Raw genomic sequence first — 21,665 nt, 5'->3', positions numbered from 1 at the left:
AAAGAAACACTCATGTTGCTTACTAGTTGCTGCTTACCTTTTCCTTCTATTAACATTCCCCCAAAAGTAAACTATTTTAATACTGTAGTCACCTTGACAACGGAGGTGTCTGTTTTAACAGCTTTCAGTAACATTATTCGAAGGGAATCTATTAAGCAATAAAGTGAGGGGAATAGTCTTGAGCATTCTCTTTCTTTTCCAACCTCAAAGACTTTAGGATTAAACATATGCTTTGAAATTAAAATCACTGTAAATTTGCTGAGTAAGAGAACATCAAGAAAGTTTTCACTTAGCATAATGTAGAAAAAACATATTTTTCTCTTGTGATGTACATGAACAAATTCACCAACTAAAAGGCATGGATCAAATTTTACAACTGTCTGTAATTTCTGACAATTCTATATATATATACATTTTAACCCTCTGTGTAAGGTGTTGGGGTTGCTGTGGAATCAGATTTAGTGTGGCAGATATTATACTCAACCACAACCTATCTTGAATTGTTATTAATTAATAATTGAATAATAATTCATTATTATTAATCATGGGAGGATATTACCCAAGGCAGAAAAAAAGTCAAAAAGTACTACAATGGGGAATCTATTGGACATAATTCTCAAGGAAAAACCTTCCAATAAGAAGCACAATCTTTGACTTTAAACCATCTTGGTTATTTTTAATTGGTTTACCTATTTCTAATAATAACAAATAGCATTTAACTAAAAACTTCCTGTGTACAGGCTCTGTGCCAAGCTCTTCACATTTATTGTCTTCTTTCATCCTTAAAACACAGTGAAGAGTTGATACTATTATCTTCCCCCATTCCATATTATCGGGAAACTGAAGCTTAAGGAAGTTAAAGACCATTTCCACGGTTAATATAGTTGGTTTTAAAACAGAACAAGGAATCCAAATTTGACTCTAGCACCTGAGTTAGTCACCCATTCACTGTGTTATCTGCCTTGATGGCCCTAATGCAATGTGCTTATTTTATTTAGGATAAAGCTGTGTAAAAAAACCAAAATTTAATTTTTTTTGCGTCTCAATTATTTCCCTTCTGTTCTTTAGTATTAAGTGGTGCAGTCAACCACTCAAGCTTAGAAGGTTACACTCACCTCGTTTGTGAAGGAGAACACTGGCATGCCTACGTCCATTTCCATTTTCAACATAACAGGAGTAATTTCCCAAGTCAGCTTCTTCTACAGAGTCCACAATTAATGAGATGGAGACTTCCTGTTCCCCAAGATGCTCCTTGAGGATTCTAAAATATAAAGAAAAACGAAACAAAAACCCCCACACAAACATACACATACATGGAAAAGAAAAAAAAATTAGAAGAATCTGAATCTGATGTGAAAATACCTACAGCATCTGTGCTTCAAATTTGGTTACGGATTGATGCGATCTTAATTAAATTATATCATGCCCTTTTCTTCTTCACTTCTAATGAGGAAGCTTGTCTTTGTAGATGCTAATGAAGTTGCAGTTAATTATCTCTCTTAGCAGGACAATCACACTGTCGTAATAAAGAGGTGAGAGACACCTTGAAGAAAAGTTTATAAATTGCTTTCCCTTTAAGAAGAAATATGATGTAAGGGCGAGATAAGAAATTCTAATGTCTTAGGCTGGAAGACTAATTATCTATCAGGTTAATTATTTAAAAAAGGAGGAATAGAAAATTTCTGAGCTATTTTGACATTTCAGTTGAAACCTTCAGCCTGGCTTTTTCTTTTTTTTAATGATACAATCATTTGCCTATTTTTAAAGAAATATGAAATTACAAACATGCAGACTAAATGTTCTGATGAAGTGTTTAATTCTGACATTTAAAATCAATGGTAAACGCTCACTAACCTCACTGTCAAGGATTTTAGCAATCTTTCAGAGCAAATGGAAAACTTCAAAGCAAGGTTCCCTTTCCCTGCTCTCAAAGTTTCCACCTCCACCCTCCCACCTGTTTGGTAACTCATCTCTGCACAATACTTCCTAATGCTGAATAAAGAAAAAATAACTTTCTAGAACCTTCCTGGAGCACCCACCAAAGGAGAGAGAGAAAAAAGTGAGGAAGTTTATTGGCCTTTTTTAATCTTAGCATTTCAAAGTGTATGGGTATAAGAGAATAGTGAAGTTTTAAACATGAAAAATGGCAGAGGAATATTTTAGTATATATTGGAGAATTTGCTCATCTGGGCATTTCAAAACCCAATTGGAGTGCAATATTCTTGTGTATTTGTTGCTAGGAGGAAAATTCCAATGGAAATAACCTTATATGACAGTTTTATAGTTTTTATTTTCTATTGAAAAACTTTTTCTCTTACACCTTTGGTCAAGTTTTAAAAGTCCTCACATTCAAGAAGAGGAATCTGGTTAAAATACTCATAACATATCCAGAGGATGCAATCCTTAGATAGGAGAGTAATTATAAATGATCAGCATTTTGATTCACTTAGAACTTACTTATTAATATGCTTGTTTATTTACATTATGATTAAAAATGAGTATCTGTGTCCAAGCATAATTTTAGACATAATTGAATACCTCAACACTTAAAAGTAAATGAACAAATATATTAATTATTTTTGTAAAAAAGAGGTGAGAGGCTTAAGCATTATGCCCTCAAAATAGATTGCATTATTTAATGATTATTTTCTATTATTAATATCTAGACCTTAAAGTCATACTAAAAAAGGTAACAAAAACATTTTTGCATCCTTTATCATTCCTATCAAGTGCCTTATAGCCTACTTGTTGCCTCAAAAATGTAAAAGTATATAAAAGGAAATAACAGAGATTGTGTTTGGTTAAGTCCTAGCACCTTGTTAATATTTTCTCTCAACAATAAAAGAAAAAGAACTTTTTTAAAAAAAAAAAAGTCACAATATCACATTTTCCATATTTGATGCAATTTTGGTCTGTCTCACACTCAGTATACTGCTTAGTGAAAAACTCCTTTTCATTTCTCTTAAATGCTTTGCAAATGGCATTCACGTTTTACAATTTCATAGTCAGTCTCAACAGTACTTTGCCTCTTTGCTACTAAATGTTGCAATATTTTTATAGTAGTAAAACCAAAATCTCCTCTTCTTTTCCTTTAACTCACTTTCTATTCACTAACAGAGCAAATGTTAATCCTGGCAGTACAAGTTAAAAGAAAAAAAATTACTTTACCTAATGTCACTTTCCCAAACTCGATTTTCATCCAGATCTTCAATAAACTTTTCTCCTTTCATCCAGTAAATTAAAGGGCTGACATCTCCACTGTACCCAAAGAAAGCTCTGCAGGTTAGATTAGCTGAATCACCTATGGAGAGAAGTGATGAAAATGTGTTATAAAACTATTTGTATACTCTTATTTTAGGCAAACTGACAAGTAACATTTTAATCAATTCACTGATTTAATGAAACATCTTTCCAAAATAATATTTTTCAGATATTTTCTATTTCTTGCAAATTTATAGAATGTATGCTTTTGATAGCTTTTTTTTTTTTAATGGAATCAGAATTACTTATAAGATTTTGAAGAAGATGGGTCAGTTATTTTATAGAAGGTTCTTCCATTTAGGTTTGCCCGAAGTTTCCACATGATTAGACAGAGGTTATAAATCATTGGGAATGATACCACAGAGGTAGTGTGCCCTTCTCAAAGCATGATATCAGACAGCTCATAATGTTGATAATATAAGATTTTATAAAGCAGGTAGAAGATGTTTCTCAGTCCTGAATGTGGGAAATAGAACAAAAATTTTCAATGGGAAAGAAATGGAACTCTAAATCCACGATCCCCTAAAAAAGTTATTAAAGTATTTTTACATATAAGGAACAATATTTTAATTAAGGAAACCAACACATGCTCAAGTAGAAAAGCACATTAAAGTACGAATGACCAACTCATGAGAATAAATATTTGGGATGTTTATTAGATGTAAAATCATTAATATTACTGTGGAGGTAAGTTTCTTTCAATATGCTGCTCAAGAGAGAGCACTGCAATGGTGAATACAGATTGGTTGATTACTTAATAAGGTAAGTGGAGGTCCCTGACCAAAAGGTGGAAGAATTTAACGCCTACAAAAAATAAGGTGTATTTCTGGACAGGTCATGCAATTTTGCAAACACCTGGTTTCCCCAAGCCTTAGACAGTATTTGAGAACTGAAATACTCGCGTACTATTACAGTTTTAAGATCTCACTGCCTCCAAGTAGTGCTATAAATGCGGGATGGGATAGAGACCTGTAAGGGCCTACTTTAGCTTGGACTAGCTCAGGGGAACTCTCAGGGACAGGTGAGTGATTCTACAATATAAACCTAGGGAAAACCATAATGCACTTACAGGTGCACTCTTTTGAAGTCCGGGCATGGGTAAACCTATATGTAAACTCTGTTCTCTAAGTCCCACAATAAGAAAATTTTTTATTGAATAAAAATAATATTATTATGCTAAGTATGTTCATTGTATAAGAGTAGTTCATAAATAAATTATTGCTCTTCTAATATTTATAAGATGGCATGATACAGCTTTCTCTTTTTACCTTATCCTTGTTTATGTCTGAATGTTCTCCAAGAAAGTGATTTCTCATGGACTTTGATTCTATACACAATAGTCATCATTAGTAACCAGACAAAAGTCCAGAAAATGTCTACAAACTTCTAAGAGGCAAAATGGAGCTCTAAATAGGTTCCTTTATTATTAATTTTTATACATAAACATTTTCGAAATCTTTTAACATGGAATCCCCCTCCCTTGGAGAATATTTACATTACACAACAGATAACTGAATTTCAGTCTTACTGATTGGAAACCACAGATTTCTATGGGACGTGTCAATCCAATGTTACAAAACAAGTTTAAGTCCAATAGTCTTTGCTCTTCCACTTCTATAAGAACACTAGCTTTTATGCAACTGAACCACCTGTTATCGTGTCAAAAAAGTAATAAATTCAATACTAAATCCCACAATACTACATGGTGTGATGGTGAACATCATATGCTAACAGAATCAACATATATTACAGAGTTAACAATTTTTACATATGAATAATTTACACAATCTGTGTTTTAAGGGATCAAGTTTTAGCTTTTAGGTAGGAGTTAATGATAGGAACTCATACATAGAAAACTCCAGAAATTACCTAATTTTCCATTATAGTTTTACTAAATATGGGGACTTAAAAATAATGATCATATCATTAGCAACTCAGCCTGGCATTCTTTAGCAGAGAAGTCAATTGAATCCCTCACTGGGACCTGAATTTATCTCTCTTCTCTTCTTCCTTCCTTCCCAGACCAAGTAATTTTCCATTACTTCATTCTTCATTTCTCTCATCTGTTGGCCTTGTGTGGCCACACCTAGTAAATGGCTCCTGCACCCAAATAAGAAATGATTCCCCTTTTCAATCATCTTTGCTCACCTGGTCTTTGACTACTTTGCTTTGAGCTTGAGCTGGGAGTATCTGCCATTAGGGGAACTCTATCCAGAATTGGGTTGGGCTTGCTGTGGTTAGAATGGTGTTCATGGAAGGTGGAGGGAAAAATAGAAAAGACTTCAGGTAGAGAGGAAAGAGCATGAGTGAGAGAAGCTAGGGAACTTCGGAGGAAGTATGTAACTTCAGAGTGGCTGAAGCTAAACTGTGTGTGGGGGGTGGAAGTAGGTGGAGGGTTTGGGGGAGAATAGAGCACTGATGAGATCAAAGCAGTGGTGGCCTTAATCTTCTGTGTAGGCCATGTTGAAGATCTGGGGCTTCCATTTAAGGGCAATGCTAAGCTAGGGGAAGATTTCCAGTAGGAGACTGACATAATCACATCTGCAGTCTAAAGAAATCACTCTTACCGTATTTGCAAAACTGGGATTGGATCAGAGAGAATGAAGAAGGATTAAGAATTTTACAATACTTTGTGACCACATATGGAGTAGTCACTGCAAAGACAGAATTATTTCCACATAATTTCTTAAAAGGAAAAATCATAGGTGATAGTAGTGACTACAGATCACTGTGCTTTTTATCAATGTGATAACAGGAAGTCTCTCCAAGCAGAGATTACACAGGAAGCCTGATAAGGTAGAGAATGTATTTTTTATTTTTAGAATTTGTATGTATCACTGTATGTGTGTAGGGGAGAGAGACAGACAGATTAAGGAGTTGCCAGCTGCTTCTCAAAACAATCAGGATAGAAAGTCAACTTGAGTATAGATCTGTTCTGTGAATTTTTTGTGAGTCATTTCTCTTAATTATACCTATTTGTGGGGCTGAGCAAAAGGTACCAATCTCGTTCTTATGCATAGCACTATTTTTCAGGAAGGAACACTAGGAACCCAGTGGAGTCAATCTTGAGAGAAAGCCAGGTGAAGCTAGGCTCTTCTGGGACTACCCAATTGCTTAAGTGTTGGGGAAGAAAGCTGTGTCCATCCAGTACTTTTCATTTGGGAAATGGTGGCTAATCACATGAGTGTTTGTTAAGAGCCATGACTTTGGACCCTGAGTATGTGTTACCTTTGTTTGAAAGCAGAAACAACCATCATCCCTTCCACTGAGGCTGAATAAAAACCAGGAGTTGATAGAAAACCATGAGATAGGGTGGGGCCTAGGGAGAGATGATGCATTTCCATCCAATAAGGACCGACAGAGATTAATAAGCACAAGTAGGAAAACTGGGAAAATATAATTGGGAAATTTTATTTAGAAAGTTAATCAGGCGATTAGGAAATAGGAATTAGGAAAATAAAAAATAGCATGACTGAGTTTATACCTTGGGCTGATGAAGCAGGACATGCCACTTACGTAACAGACATAACAGGTTTTCAGCATCTGAGTTTTCAGAGTACTCCATCCATGATCCATTTGATATTTTCATGCTTTTTAATGTTACATTCTTTGCTTAGAATTCTCTTGATTTCCACCTAGTGAACTACTCCTCATCCATTAAATCCCAACTCAAATAGCACCTCTTCCAAAAGACTGCCTTGGTTTTTCTAGGAATAGTCAGTCATTCTGTCTTTTCTCCTCTTGGAACACATCTGTACTTTATCATAATATATTCCTTACAGTATTTGGTTTGATTGCATGTCTAGTTCAGTGACTAGAATATTTATTCTCCAAAGACAGAAATTATATCTGTAACTACCGTTGTATATTACTAGGACCCTTTACACTGTCTTGAATATATGAGCAACCCAATAATAATTTCATATTAGTGAATAACTTGCTTAATAGCCCTTGTGCGTGTATTTTCCCTTCGTTCCTTTTTTTTCCAAAGCTTCGTTAATTAAAGGTTGTATGTCTACAGTCTATCTCAACAGGCCAAGTCTATCTTGTAAACTAGCCTTCAACATTGCAAATGGAAAGCCTCCTTATTCAGATGTTAATTCGCTTGTGGGCTGGAGCTGGTTCATACCAGCTTGTAAGAGTCAAAGACTATGTTTTCAGAAATTCTTTAAGCAGGTTGTTAAATATGCAGTCAGTATTAAAAATTAAATTATAGAAACTTATAATTAATTAGACTATATTAAAAATAAAGGTTAACAGATACCCAAAACTCTAAACCACCTATTTTGCTGTATTATTCATCTATAGTATCTGAATGGCAGAAATACCATTTAATAGTATATTACTGCATAGCTCTTCCTAAATGCACATTTAGGGAGATTATGTTGGTAGCTTGAGATCAACCATGGTGGGAGTACTTACCTCACAAATTGCCAAATGCTACAAATCAGGCTATGATTTACTGTTTTGTTGATTGCTTATACTTTAGACAATATGGAGAAAATGTTAATAATGCAGATTAAGCTTAAGTGTGTCATATCTATAGCTGTTATATTGGTAATAGGACAAACATAAAAAAAATTCCTCTGGTATCCAAAAGTTATTACCTAATTCAGCAAATAATTTGCTTACATCACTGATCAATAAATAAAGTTCTGACATATATCTCCAATGTGCTACTCTTATTTGCCAATATAAATGAAAATATCACCCACCTATGTCAAAATTACACTTGGAGAACCAATTGTTAAACATTTACCAGCACGCCATTTTCCATAAAATTGTTTTTCAAAGATGTTGCATTCCTATTTTTAATACTTTTATTGAGGTATATTTCACATATCATGAATGTATCCATTTAAAATGTACACCTCAATGGTTTTCAGTATATTTACAGAATTGCCCAACCAGCAGCACAATCAGCTTTATGACACTTTCACCATCCCCAAAAGAAGTCCTGAACCAGTTAGCTGTCATTAGCCATTTTCTCCCAAACGTAGCCCTGGGCAACCACTCATGTGCTTCTACTTTCTGTCTCTATGGATATGCCTATTCTGGACATCTTATTTAAGTGAAGTCATAAAATATATGGCCTTGTTTCTGGTTTTGTTTGATTAGCTTAATGTTTTTAAGGTTCATCCATGTCACAGCATGTATCAATACTTCATGGCTAAATAATGTTCCATTGTATGGATATACTCACATTTGTGTATCTATCAGCTGATGGATATTTGAGTTGTTTCCACTCTTTGACTATCATGAATAATGCTGCTTTGAACACTCCTGTACACATTTTTGTGTGGACGTATGTTTTAACTTTGCTTGGTTATATATCTAGGAGTAGAATTGCTTCATCATAAGATAATTGTATGTTTAAATCTTTGAGGAGTTGCCAAGCTGTTTTCCAAAGTGGCTGTATGCACCATTTTACATCCTCAACAGGAATGTGTGAGAATTTCAATTTCTCCACATGCTTGCCAACACTTGTTATCTGTCTTTTTGATTATAGCCATTCTAGTGAGTGTGAAGTAGTATTTCATTGTGGTTCTTACCATTAATATTAAACCCCAAATTTATTATTATATATAATTAATTGAATAATAACCAGTGTTGTTCAAAATTATAAAAACACTATCAAGATAAAAGAGCTTTTATTAAATCACAGAACGTAATTAACAACATCATACCTAAAATGCTTATTTCCCCACTGTTGTGTTACAGACCCTGTGATGTATTTATAATTTTAGCTGAGAATTCATAGGAACTGAATAAATTATTGAAGGCTTATGCTTTTTAAGAAAAACTGAGAAGAGTTATTTCCAAATGTTTAAAAATAAAAATATTTTAAACAAAAAGTTAATATAAATGCTCAGAGATTGTACCAGACTTAGCCCCAGGCAAGAGTTATCAGAATTAAATTCTGATCTGGAAACAAAAATTAGTTTCATACAATACAACAAAAAATTGGCATTTATTAACTAGTTAAATATTATAAAACATAGACGCTATTTAGGAGAAAATATATTATTTTATAAATCTGTGAATGAAAAACCATTCTTTAGAGCCTAGAAATAACAAGAAACTTCATGATTGACAGATTTGAATATATAATTAGCAAAACTTCAGTAGAATGGAAAATACAAAGGAAACTGAGACAATAGAGCATGATCATGAATTTTTCTTTACTGTGTTTGTTATCTAATATGTATCTGAGTATGTTTCCAATTTAAAAGGAAAAACAATAAAAGGACACAGCATAGTACATAGAAAGGCCATTAACAGATTAATATTCCAGATATTCAACTTGAAAATAATCATAGCCAGGTTTTGATAGAAACTAGAGGAAAGGTTACTCGTATTGCAACTCCTAATGCAACTGCTAACCTGTTTCTTTCTTGTAAATTTCCACTGTCATGTCAGATTTTATTTTATACTTATATCTTCTACAATATCATTTAGTTTAGATGAACATGCCTTCAGACGTTATGTATTTTTTCTTACTTAAGCCACTGAGTCTCAAACTTATTGTCAAAAAACTTACCCCCCACCCAAAACCAGAGTTTGACTCAGCAAGCGTGGAGGGTTCCAGAGATTTTAATTTTTAACAAGCACTGCCAGGTGATTTTCATGCAAGTGGTTAGAGTTAACTGTCTGGAACTATTTCTTTTTACCCTGGACTCTGTTTAAAGTGGAACTGGGGCTGCGAAAAGCAACAAGATTGAAAAACATTCAGTCAGGACTCTTAAGCAGGAAACAAAGACAGGGAATCTGGGGAAGAGGAAAGAGGGTTCATATTAAGGACAGTGGTAGGTAGAGAGGCAAGAAGTATATTGTACAACTGGGTCACTGATGACCCAATCCAAGCTACAGAAATATATTACCTTTCCAAAGGAATGTAGGAAAAAACATTTATGTTTCAGTGGAAAACTACTCATTTATCTATTGTACGCCCTTCTGAGTTATCAGATTTAAGCTGTTTCACGGTCTTTGAGCTGTTTTCGACTCTTTGTGAATCATAGGTAACTGATATGTAAATTCTCTTACATCTGGTAGTGATTTGACTTAATTCGCCATCTGATTCCCTCGCCCTGCAACCCCCCACCCCCCACTGCCCCTCAGTCCAGGGAAAAAAATCAGTTTTGTTCCTACTTGGAATTTATCTCACCATTTCTCCACTCTGTTTAATCTGCTATTTTGACTTTACCTTTGAACTGGTCATAACATCTGCCTGTTTCCTTGTATCATATGAGCAAAAATTCTTTAACAAGTGTTCATTTTAATAACATGAAAGTCATGATGGTACACACTTTTCTGAAAACTATCTGTTAACAGGAATACAATGCTAGCCTCATTGCTTATTATTGCCATTAAAATAAGTCACACAGAAGATATTCATACATACACGTTCTGTCTCGACATTTGTTTGCCTACTGAAGAATTATATGGACACTCTCCTTATTCCTCTTTTTTTCAAATATCAGAATCAGCACTACAATTTTATCTTTACTCTATTTAAGTCCAAACTATTTAACTTGTTATCAAGAGAAACTATCCACCTTTTCTATTTTTTGGCCTCTAATTTGCTGTAACATGCAGTTTCTGATAAGGCAAGCCTAGCAAATGATTCAGAGAGTCAAGCACCAAAAGCTCTTCCTTATCCTCTTCTATTTATATATTGAAAAAACACCTCCAGTCTGATCTCTGATACCCAGGTGATAACGCTAATACTACTTACTACACTTAACCAGAAATACAGGAAATTAGCATTAGAATTCTACAGGTTACAGAGAAGAGACACATTAATTTAATTTCCCCCTCAATTTTGTTTCTTTGTTTTCCTTCAAATAATAACAGAAAAATTTAAGTTATGATCTAGAGAGCGACACACATCAAATCTATCAGTCAGCCAGGGCTGGAGTCCTGAAGATAATGGTATTCTTGCTGTCTCAAGTTGATATCTGTAAAAGCTTTCATAAATTGCACTAAATGCTTCTGCTGCCTTTTTGGCAGAAAGGTGCACTGTCAGCTCAATCTTACCAGGTTCTGAAGGAAGCACTCTAAAATTGATCATAAAAAATCATTTGTTATCTAAAATGAGAACAATGCTTGTCATATGGCAGGTTTTCAAGTAGGCCACGATGTGAGGGGGGCTTAGAGGAAAAATAATACATTTTCCCTTCAACCAGTGGATTCCAATCAGCAGTAGGGACACTTGTTATTTAGTGCAACCTTCTTCTAATTAGGTATCATTTGGCCATTTCTAAAACTGCTGACAGCAGAGAGTGTCTCTCCACTAGAGGACACTCTCTAACTTGCTGAAAAATGAAAAACTGTTTTTTTTTTTTTCAAATTAAAAGAAAATTTCTTCCCTAATTAAAAAGCATCAGCATCCAGAGATCTTACTAGTCGGAATTAGGAAATAGTCAGCATTTTGTTCTTAAATAAGATGTTGAATGGTAGGGGGATTTTAATTTCATTTGCATCATTAATCATAGATATTAAAATTACTGTACAGTCACAGTAAAGATAAATGTTTTGTCGAAGACCCTCCATTTAAGATAAAAGCAAAGTGGTTTACCAAACATATTTATCTTTTGTTATTAGTTATACTGAATGGCTCCTCTTCCAGAAAGCTTTATTCAGAAATGAAGAATTTCTCTCTCTCTCTCTCTCTCTCTCTCACACACACACACACACACACACACACACACACACACACAAAGTTGCCTTGGAGCTTGATCAAGACATTTTACCCAAATAAATATTAGGACTTTTGACACGTAATAGTTGCCAGTATCTAACCACAGAGAGTTCTTCGAAAATCAGAGATTTATCTAAGGATACCAAAAGAAAGGAAAGAAATGGAAGGGATAGGTTATATTAAGCTCATAGCTGAGGATGTTATTCCTGCCGGATGTAACAACGTCTGCTCAAATTTCAAGGGAACAAAATCACAGCAAAACAAGACATGCACTTTAAAATTTGCTAACCATAATTCAGCTGTAGTGTAAGATTTCTTTATGAGATGTATTTTATACTATCTTACAACATGCTTCTGTAGATTTTAAGGACAAAACAACTTATTTGGCTGGCCAATAGACTGCAAGGAGATTTAAGTAATCACAAATAATTTGGAGTTAAATAAGCTATTATACATCCATAGTAGCTATGGTGAATGAGTGCTTACAAATTGTTAGCACTTATTACTATTACTACTGATACTATATTATGATGGGATTTAATTTTTCTTTCTTTTTTTAACTGAAGTACCGTCAATTACAATGTATCAATTTCTGGTGTACAGCACAATGTCCCAGTCATGCATATACATACATATATTCATTTTCCTATTTTTTTCATTAAAGGTTATTACAAAATATTGAACATAGTTCCCTGTGCTATACAGAAGAAACTTTAAAAAAAAACTATTTTTATATATAGTGGCTAACATATGTAAATCTCAAACTCCCAAAGGGATTTAACTTTCTGTAAGTGATGACTAGAAGTTCACGCATCAAGTGAGGCCAAATTATGCCCTTCAGGAACTTGAGGGCTGCATACTGCAACGTGAATGAATTATTGGGGATATTTCCCACATGAATTACATGAAGAGAGGCAGTAGTAGAACCCCTTCAGAATGGAGAGGAAATCTCACTCACTTGAAAGAGAAAGGTGTACAAAATGGGAATATTATTATTGCATTGCTTTTAGATGGTTTGAGGATTCTTGTAAGGACTCAAATTGCAGCTCTTGATGGCTGTCTTCTATCTGCATGATACAAAAGTTTATGGCATTATAGGGGAGCAAAACTTGCCACCTCAAAATGTCTTTTTGGCATGCTGATTATTTCAAGCTGAAAACAATCAAGGCCCAAAAGACTCATCAAAAATTTTTGATTTTCTTCCTAACTACATAAAAGAATTTAGATAGAGGGCCTGTTCTAGAATAGAGTTATCAACAAAGATATCTGCAAAGAGAATGAGTAAGGTGTAGTAGGGGAGATCTTAGGCAGGACCTAAAGATGAGAGTCTACTCTGTGTCCCATTTTCTCTGAGTGGCCCGGCAAACATTTATTTACAAAACATTTGCTTTTCTATCTTCATATGAATTGCATTCCTCCCCTTTCAAGTTCCAAATCACTACCCCAACATCCTCTTTTGTCTTTAGCTGAAGATGGTGTTTAAGGCCAGGGTTTTGTCCATTTTGGAGAGTTATTCCATTCTCCTGGGTTTGATCTTCTCCTGTTAATCTGTCTCATGTCAATTTAATTCTTAGACTAGACAGAAGAGCCTAGAAGAGCAGAGGAAAATTTCTTCCTCCCAGACAGCATCTACAACAATCAACATACACCAAGCTGAAGAAGGGAACTCATCAAGAATCAGTTAGCATCTGGTGCCACCTGATGACCTCACCCTTGGGAGGTGTGATGTTGCATCTGAGTGTTGAGAATGGGTATTAGATAAAAGAAGTAGGAAACTGATAACTGCTCAGTTTAACTGCTAGGAAATGGACTTGCTCAAAAAGGTTACTCAAAAACTCTTGGTGATGATGGAGAGGAAATAGAACCATTTTGGGGTATTTATTGAGTTAAAATGCACATAATACAAAATTCACTATCCTAGCCATTTTTAAGCACACAGGGAAGTAAGGCCATTTTTGCCCATCAGCTGAAAAAGTGGATAGAAAAAGAAACTTGTGGTTTGCTTTCTGCCAAAGCCATCAGAATTGTTTATAATTTTATTCATTTCTAAAATTGCTTTGAATCATCACAAAGTAGACTTATTTTGGTAATGCAGTTATTTTTAGGTTTTTGTTGCAGGCCTTAACTAATCTCAAATTTTTGTGATTGCACCTTGATAAGACATCTCCTTTACTTTTTGCTCCATTAATTACAGTCACTGTACTAAATCTCTCATTGATTCTTTTAACTCTCAAGATGCTTTCTCATCCTTCCCAATTCTCACATTTTTAAAGTAAATTATTCCATTTTCAGACTCCAAGTATATTTAAATCAGCTATTAACATACAAAGATAAAGCATTTATCTGTGGTCAGCGATCAGCAAATTCTTTAGACCTCAGTATCAAAAGCAGTTGAAACAAGAAAAAAAAATAACAGAGGGAGATGAGAAATAGGAATACGAAAAGGAAGAATGAGAAGGATAGAAAAATTAAAGGAGGAAGAAAGAAAGGGTTACTGGTGGTTGTGCTGAAGGGTATTAAAATATCCCCAACAGCTTATTCAAATGTAAGTGTTACATATAGGTTGCTATGTACTCTTGAGTAGACCCTGTCCTGATACTGCCTTCATCTTTTTTGTGCTTAATCCATCATTTCCAAACCCTGGCTGATACCTATTGAGGTAGAGACCAACAAATCCTCCCAGTGTCTATTATCCCTCTTCCTTTTAGTAATATAACCCCCAAAGTTTTAGTTGGGCACATGGCTACCCAGCTACAGACTATCTTTCCTAGCTTCCCTTGCAGGTAGATACCGCCCAATGACTGAGATCAGGCCAATGAGATGTGTGAAGTGATGTGTACAATTTCCCAGTCACCTCCTTTATGATGAAGCCTCATGCTCTGGACTTTATTTTTCCTTTTCCTATAGGCTGGAAAGAACACATGTCAATGAACTGGCTTCTATCATATATATGAAGACAAAATGATAGAGCAGCAAGATAGAAGAGATCTGGGTTCCTGAATGACATAATGAAACAAAATCATCCCACCAGTCTGGACTTCTCAGTACTGGTCTATTTAATGAGATAAATACACTTCTAATTTACTGAAGACATTGTATTTTGGGGTCCCTTTGTTACCCAATCAGTACTTCCAGAATGTACTTTTTTCACCTTTTCTCCCAGGTTGCAGTGTGGCAGGATAAAATTCATGTCACTATACTAACTAATTTGATCCACTTAGAGATGTAGACAAGAACCACATTTATCCCTGGCTAATCCTCTAATAATTTCCCACAGTACCTATCTAAGAAATGCAGAAACAGAAAACTACATACAGATGATCACTTTGAGAAGGAAAGTATGACATTAGGAACGAGTCTCCTTTTAAGAAAGGAAGCTTTAACAGAAGGAAAACTCTAAGGCATTTACCTAGGTCTTGGTTTACTTAGGGATAACATAGTCAATAGCATCTGTTCTAAAACAAATATAGTAACCTGTGACTTAAAAAGGATGTTTTGTTGCTTCTTACATGGACTGGCTGCACTAAAATGAAAGGTCCAGTTCCAATTACATTTTGCTATATCTGCATTTTAATGAAACACTCTCCCCCTAAGTTTCCTAACACTCAAGGTCTTAAGAGATAATGTGGATATGCATAGAGCTTGCTTTTCTTGTCTTTTAAAATATATAAACCATAATCCTTAGATTTATGTGGCTTTCAAGGTTAATGAAATATTCTTTAGGAAGTTTTATAAGCTTGTAAAATATGGCTCACGTAGGACATAATGATAACTCATGCATAATGTTTATTATTTAAAATGTAAATGAACATTCAGGGAACTCACTGTTTTGTGTTTTCTTTGTCCTGCCTAGAAGGGCTTTTGTTGGTCAGCGTTATATTAAAAGCACTCAGTGTAACTGCTGGTGTTTCATATAGTGCTTTCCTCTGCTTGTCTTTCCGCCACAGTGCCTTAGTAAAATGCTTCTGACAGATCCTGAGCTTAAAATATACTATGAAGCCTACTTTTTTTCCCCCCCAATTTGCTGGAAGGAGAAATGATAGCAGTTTGAACAATTGAAGTTCAAAATGGGAGGGAATTTTCTGTGCTGAGTTAATCAGGAAAAGTTTCAGAAGTTGATAGCATTCAGAGATACTTTCAGTACTTGAGAAAAAAAAAAAAACAAACCCAAACCTCACTGTTATTTTCATTTCCAGTCTATGACAGAGCTATTTCTTTCAGTTCTCTTCATTCTTGAAAAAGCCATGTTACTTCTCTTTGGAATCTGTATCTCCCTTCTCATTCTATTCTACTATTGGTGTCTTTAAAATCAGCTGAAAGGAACCCTGCTATTTTAACTTTCATGCCTCTTTCCTGACCATGGAACGTCAGGTTCATAAGACATTTTCTCCCCATGCTTAAAAATATGTTTACTGCCTCTAAATCTCCAATTTCTTGAGAAGCTGTGACATTATTCTTATTTTTTTCCTTCCTTCTGGGGTCCCCAGTAACACTTTCTATAACTATTCTCCCTGATGGTGTTATCTTTACTCCTGGCCCTTAAACTAAACCAGCATCTTATTAAAACTCATAATACATACTCCTATACCAGGTAGACTGGTTACTTTTCTGTGAGCAATTGGGAGGTTTTCCATGTGATTTTTAATCACAACCGCCTTACGCAAGGCTTATGAGACACTGATCTAGAAGGTTTATAACCATCAAGATGTCTTCAATAAAAGAGATTGTAAAGTAGCATCTGAGACGTGTCAGCATCTAATAAAGGTTATCGCTTGAGAATATCTTTACAGCTTTCTTACCTAAAAAGGTATATGATTTTCTGAAGCCTATTTTTGTGTCTATCACTATTATTCTGTGATTTTTAATTTATGTTCAACTCTCTAGGTGGAAAGTTACAGAAGTAAATTAAAATAACTGAGCCTTCCTGTCTTTAGGAAAATGACCACTTGTATCATTCCTTAAAGATGAATATTACTGTTATTCTATCTGGAGAACACCAGTAATGTGAACACTCATTGATCTGATAAATTTGATCAATCTGATACTTTTAATTTATCATGATCATGACCATCATACAGTAAAAAAAAAATAGCAAAAATTAAGACAAAAGTAATAAAGGTATTAAACATAACCAGATTCTTGTGAGCAGATAATTGCAATGCTAAAATATTATTTAATTAGTACTTTTTTTCTAACACTATTTAGTCAGAAGATATGCTTTCTTTCTCATTTGAAGTAAGAGAGAGGCTCTTAAGATTCCACAGATGAAACTTTAAAGCACTTTTGACACATCTTGGTTACTTCTTTCTTCTTTGTATTTGTCTTTGTTTTCCAAAGCTTATACAGTGCTTTTATAATTTAGGGAAAAAGTAATAGCATTAAAATGTCATCATAGTAATAAACTTTAATGAAAACGAATATGAAAACAGATGTATGTATGTATATACATGACTAGGATACTGTGCTGTACACCAGAAATTGACACATTGTAACTGACTATATTTCAATTTTAAAAAAGATTAAAAAGTTATCATATATTGTACTTTAAGATAGTTGAGCAGATCATACACCATCTTCCTCCACTATCTCTTTTCCCTAAGAGTCTATAGTCATTGAAGGCTCTTGGAGAAACAATTCTCCTTCAATCAAGAGCAGCTCTTTGACTCTAAATGTGCTGAGGAAAGTGGAGTTGTAAAGACTATAAATTAGTAATACTCCTTGGAATCACAGCATTAACATAAGTATTAGAAGAGACATCTTTCTCATCTATAGCTAGGGACTATAGGTTTTTCTAACACAAATAAAATTTTAAAATCAGCCTTTAAAAATTTTTATTTTTGGGGGGGAGGTAATTACGTTTATTTAGTTATTAGCTATTATTTTCAGTGGAGGTACCAGGGATTGAACCCAGGACCTTGTGCATGCCAAGCACACACTCTACAACTGAACTATACCCTCCTCCCTCTAAAATCAGCTTTGTTGAACGTGTGTTTATTGTTGGACTAGCTCTTCCCTTTTCATCAACATCTTACTCCAAAAAACAGGGGTTTGGTACAGTAGGAATGAAACTCTTCCACTCAGTTTTTTTTCCCAACAATAAGCGAGATCATTCCCTGTAGCAAAACTTGCTCTTTTTGGAGAGCCAAAGAAGAGGTGTGAACAGTATTTATACTTTATCCTTTATTTAAGCCAACACTGTCACTTCCATTTGTTCATCTACTCTCTTAAAATTTTTAGAGAGCCTTCTAGTCTCACTCTAATAATCAAGACTATTCATTTTAGGAAAATATTGCCTGAAAAAAGTGGAAAGTGGACAATATTGGAATGACTATTTGGGATGGGAGAGAGGAGAGAGATAAATTGAGTATTTGTATACATACATGTGAGCAATGCCCTTGGAACAGTTATGAGGGTAAACAAGCTAATTTTTTATGCCACCCTCTGATTTCTACATTACTTCCTTCATTTACTCTCCAAGTGCCAGTACGTTCATGAAGCACAATGATTACTAGACTCTTTATCCTAGCACCCAGCATGGCTTGCCATCTTTGAGACTGCACATTGTGACAGCTTTGTAATGTGCTGACTTGACTAGGCGGAACTGAATTTTCCAGAATTCCGTTTACCTGTATGTGTCCAGTTAGGGTAGGCTACGAGAGAGTCTCTCACACTTGTGGAGGCACAGAAAAGAGGTAGCAGCCATTCTGGGGTGTGTGTGTGTGTGCGTGTGTGCATTGTTGCTGATATGCTGACTTACTTGACATAGAGTAGCAGTTAGGCCTGCAATTGCTCTTTTCCCCTGGATCTTCCTCCAACGTCTCTGACTCCTGCAGAGATGTGTGTATTTAGCTCTATGGTAAAGGACCCTGGCTCATTCTTTTTGGTAAGGTCAGAGGCAACAAGAACTTGACATGGGTTTCAGTCCATCCTAGTGGAGTTCAAGTCTGCTCAGGCTCTTCCCAGCTGACTGCTTGCCCTGTGGACTGCAAGTCTAGCTTGTGCTTATTGGGTTCTATCTCACTTATTATCTTCCCTTCCTGACTTCCTGCCTGTGAACTTCAGGTTTCAGCACTGTGTGCAGAGATAGACATGAGGAGACTGCTTAATCAATCCTCATAATTGTGTAAACCAATTCCCTGCCAATAAATAAAGTTATACGTATAGACATATGTATGTATGTATATGTATTCTATGTTGGTTGTTTCTATCTTTAGCCCTCCTCTCACACTATGCATGCATGGATGGGTTCATATATATCAACGACCTTAATGTCTTTACCGCCCCCATTTTACTGCTCTCCAAATCTAAGTTTTTGGCTTGGGCTTCTCTCCTGCATGAACATCTTCACCTGGATCTCCCACAAGCATCTCACACTCAACATGTCAGCAGTTTGATTTGTCATCTTTTTTTTTCTCCTTTTTTATTTTTTAATTTAAGTATAATCAGTTTACAATGTTGTGTCAATTTCTGGTGTACAGCACAATGCTTCAGTCATACATGAACATACATATATTCATTTTCATATTCTTTTCCACCGTAAGCTACTACAAGATATCGAATATATAGCTCCCTGTGCTATACAGTATAAACTGGTTTTGATTTGTCATTTTTATCCCTAAACCGCTCATCTTTCTGACTTCCCTGTTTTGGTGAACATTACCTAACACACAGTAGACATTCATTCAATAAATCTTTATTAGAAAGTTAAAGAATAAATAAGCATGCTCAGAAAAGAGATTTCTCCGCTATTAAATGCTGAGAGTGAATAATAGCAGCTTAATTCACACAACTAGCTCTTATTCAAATTAGGTAAAAGGGACATTTCAATGAATAAGACTCATCTTAATAACCTCTAATTTCTTTCCTCCAAGTCAAGGTTAAATTTCTTTGGGTTACAAAGAACTGATGAAAGGGCCCCTTGAAATTCATTCATAAACCCAAGAATCCTGGGTTAGGAATCTGTGATCTGGTTAAAATATGATACTAGGAAATGTTAATTATTTTATATATGAGTTATAACATTACAGGAAGGTGTTGGGAGATTTGTGCTGCTTTCTGGTATCTTTTTTGTCTATGTGAGTTAACAGAAATGAAAATCTAGAGTTCTTTGTCAGAACAAACATGATTGTCCTACTGGGAATTTGAAAAGCAGCAACTGAAACATTGATGATTTATCTGATGACAATAAAGTAGCAAAAGGTTTAAAGAAAATAAGCTATTCTGTGGCCATCATTCAAAAGTCCACAAATGACAAATGCTGGAGAGCCTGTGGAGAAAAGGGAACCCTCCTACACTGCTGGTGGGAATGCAGTTTGGTGCAGCCACTGTGGAAAACAGTATGGAGATTCCTCAAAACACTAGGAATAGACTTACCATATGACCCAGGAATTCCACTCCTGGCCATATATCCAGAAGGAACCCTACCTCAAAAAGACACCTGCACCCCAATGTTCATAGCAGCACTATTTACAATAGCCAAGACATGGCAACAGCCTAAATGTCCATCAGCAGATGACTGGATAAAGAAAAGATGGTATATTTATACAATGGAATACTATTCAGCCCTAAAAACCGACAACATAACGCCATTTGCAGCAACATGGATGCTCCTGGAGAATGTCATTCTAAGTGAAGTAAGCCAGAAAGAGAAAGAAAAATACCATATGAGATCGTTCACATGTGGAATCTAAAAAAAACAAAACATAAATACGAAACAGAAACAGACTCATAGACATAGAATACAAACTTGTGGTTGCCAGGGGGACGGGGGGTGGGAGGGGACAGACTGGGAGTTCAAAATTTGTAGATACTGACGGCATATGCAGAATAGATAAACAAGATTATACTGTATAGCACAGGGAAATATATACAAGATCTTGTGGTAGCTCACAGTGAAAAAAAATTTGACAATGAATATATGTATGTTCATGTATAACTGAAAAATTGTGCTCTACACTGGAATTTGACACAACTTTATAAAATGACTATAACTCAATAAAAAAATGTTAAAAAAAGAAAATAAGCCATTCTGTTTAAGACATTAACATACCATTAGTAAGGTTTTATTATCATAATATTTAGATAGAATTTAATTGATTTAAAAATTGTTTTTATGTGCTAAAAACGTGAAAACCACTTTTCCTGTATTAAAAACAATGGTCATATCAAATGAATTTTCAATCATTCTTTCTGTAGTTAATAGCTTTATTATAAATTTTTAGAAAAATGAAATAATTTTATAAACATTTGAATATTAATGGGTTTACTAGCTTTCGGGAAAGACAGAATGAATTTTTAAAAAATAGCCACTGCCCTCGGAATGTCTTTTTTCAAAAAACAAAATGCAGGTCCATAGTGGATAATAATATAAAATAAAATACAAATATGGTTACTATAGAATATCGATGAAAAATTATCACAGTAGTTGGAACTACATATTTGAGACAAGAAATTTGACACTGAATTCACTGTGATTATGGTTTTCCCTATGTTTCAGAGTAGGTAGGGCCACTGGGACAGTATTCAAAACCTCTTTCTTAAATGTGTCTGTCTGTCAACAAATTAACACCTAGGATGATGCATTAATGAGCAATTAATTGGTTGGCAGAGGCATATGGACGGGGATTACAGAAGGGAATCCTTCTGGCTGTGTCTGTTCATGGAGAGCAAGATGTGAAATCAGAAAGGAGGAATCTTTGGAAAT

The 21,665-nt window shown here is 34.9% G+C and overlaps 1 protein-coding gene across 1 annotated transcript in view; it reads right to left on the bottom strand.

The window, feature by feature from the left end:
- IL1RAPL1 (interleukin 1 receptor accessory protein like 1) overlaps positions 1-21,665 on the bottom strand; it is a 1,156,506-nt gene that overhangs the window by 47,586 nt on the left and 1,087,255 nt on the right. The window contains exons 7-8 of the mRNA XM_010970316.3: positions 3,169-3,301; positions 1,116-1,261 (exon numbers count right to left, since the gene is read on the bottom strand). Coding sequence (XP_010968618.1) covers positions 1,116-1,261; positions 3,169-3,301 — 279 coding nt within the window. The remainder of the gene's footprint in view (positions 1-1,115; positions 1,262-3,168; positions 3,302-21,665) is intronic.

Source organism: Camelus bactrianus, chromosome X (assembly GCF_048773025.1).
Source record: "Camelus bactrianus isolate YW-2024 breed Bactrian camel chromosome X, ASM4877302v1, whole genome shotgun sequence".
NCBI lineage: Eukaryota > Metazoa > Chordata > Mammalia > Artiodactyla > Camelidae > Camelus > Camelus bactrianus.
Note: the sequence above shows the minus strand (reverse complement) of the source record. Positions and strands in the feature narration are given on the sequence as shown.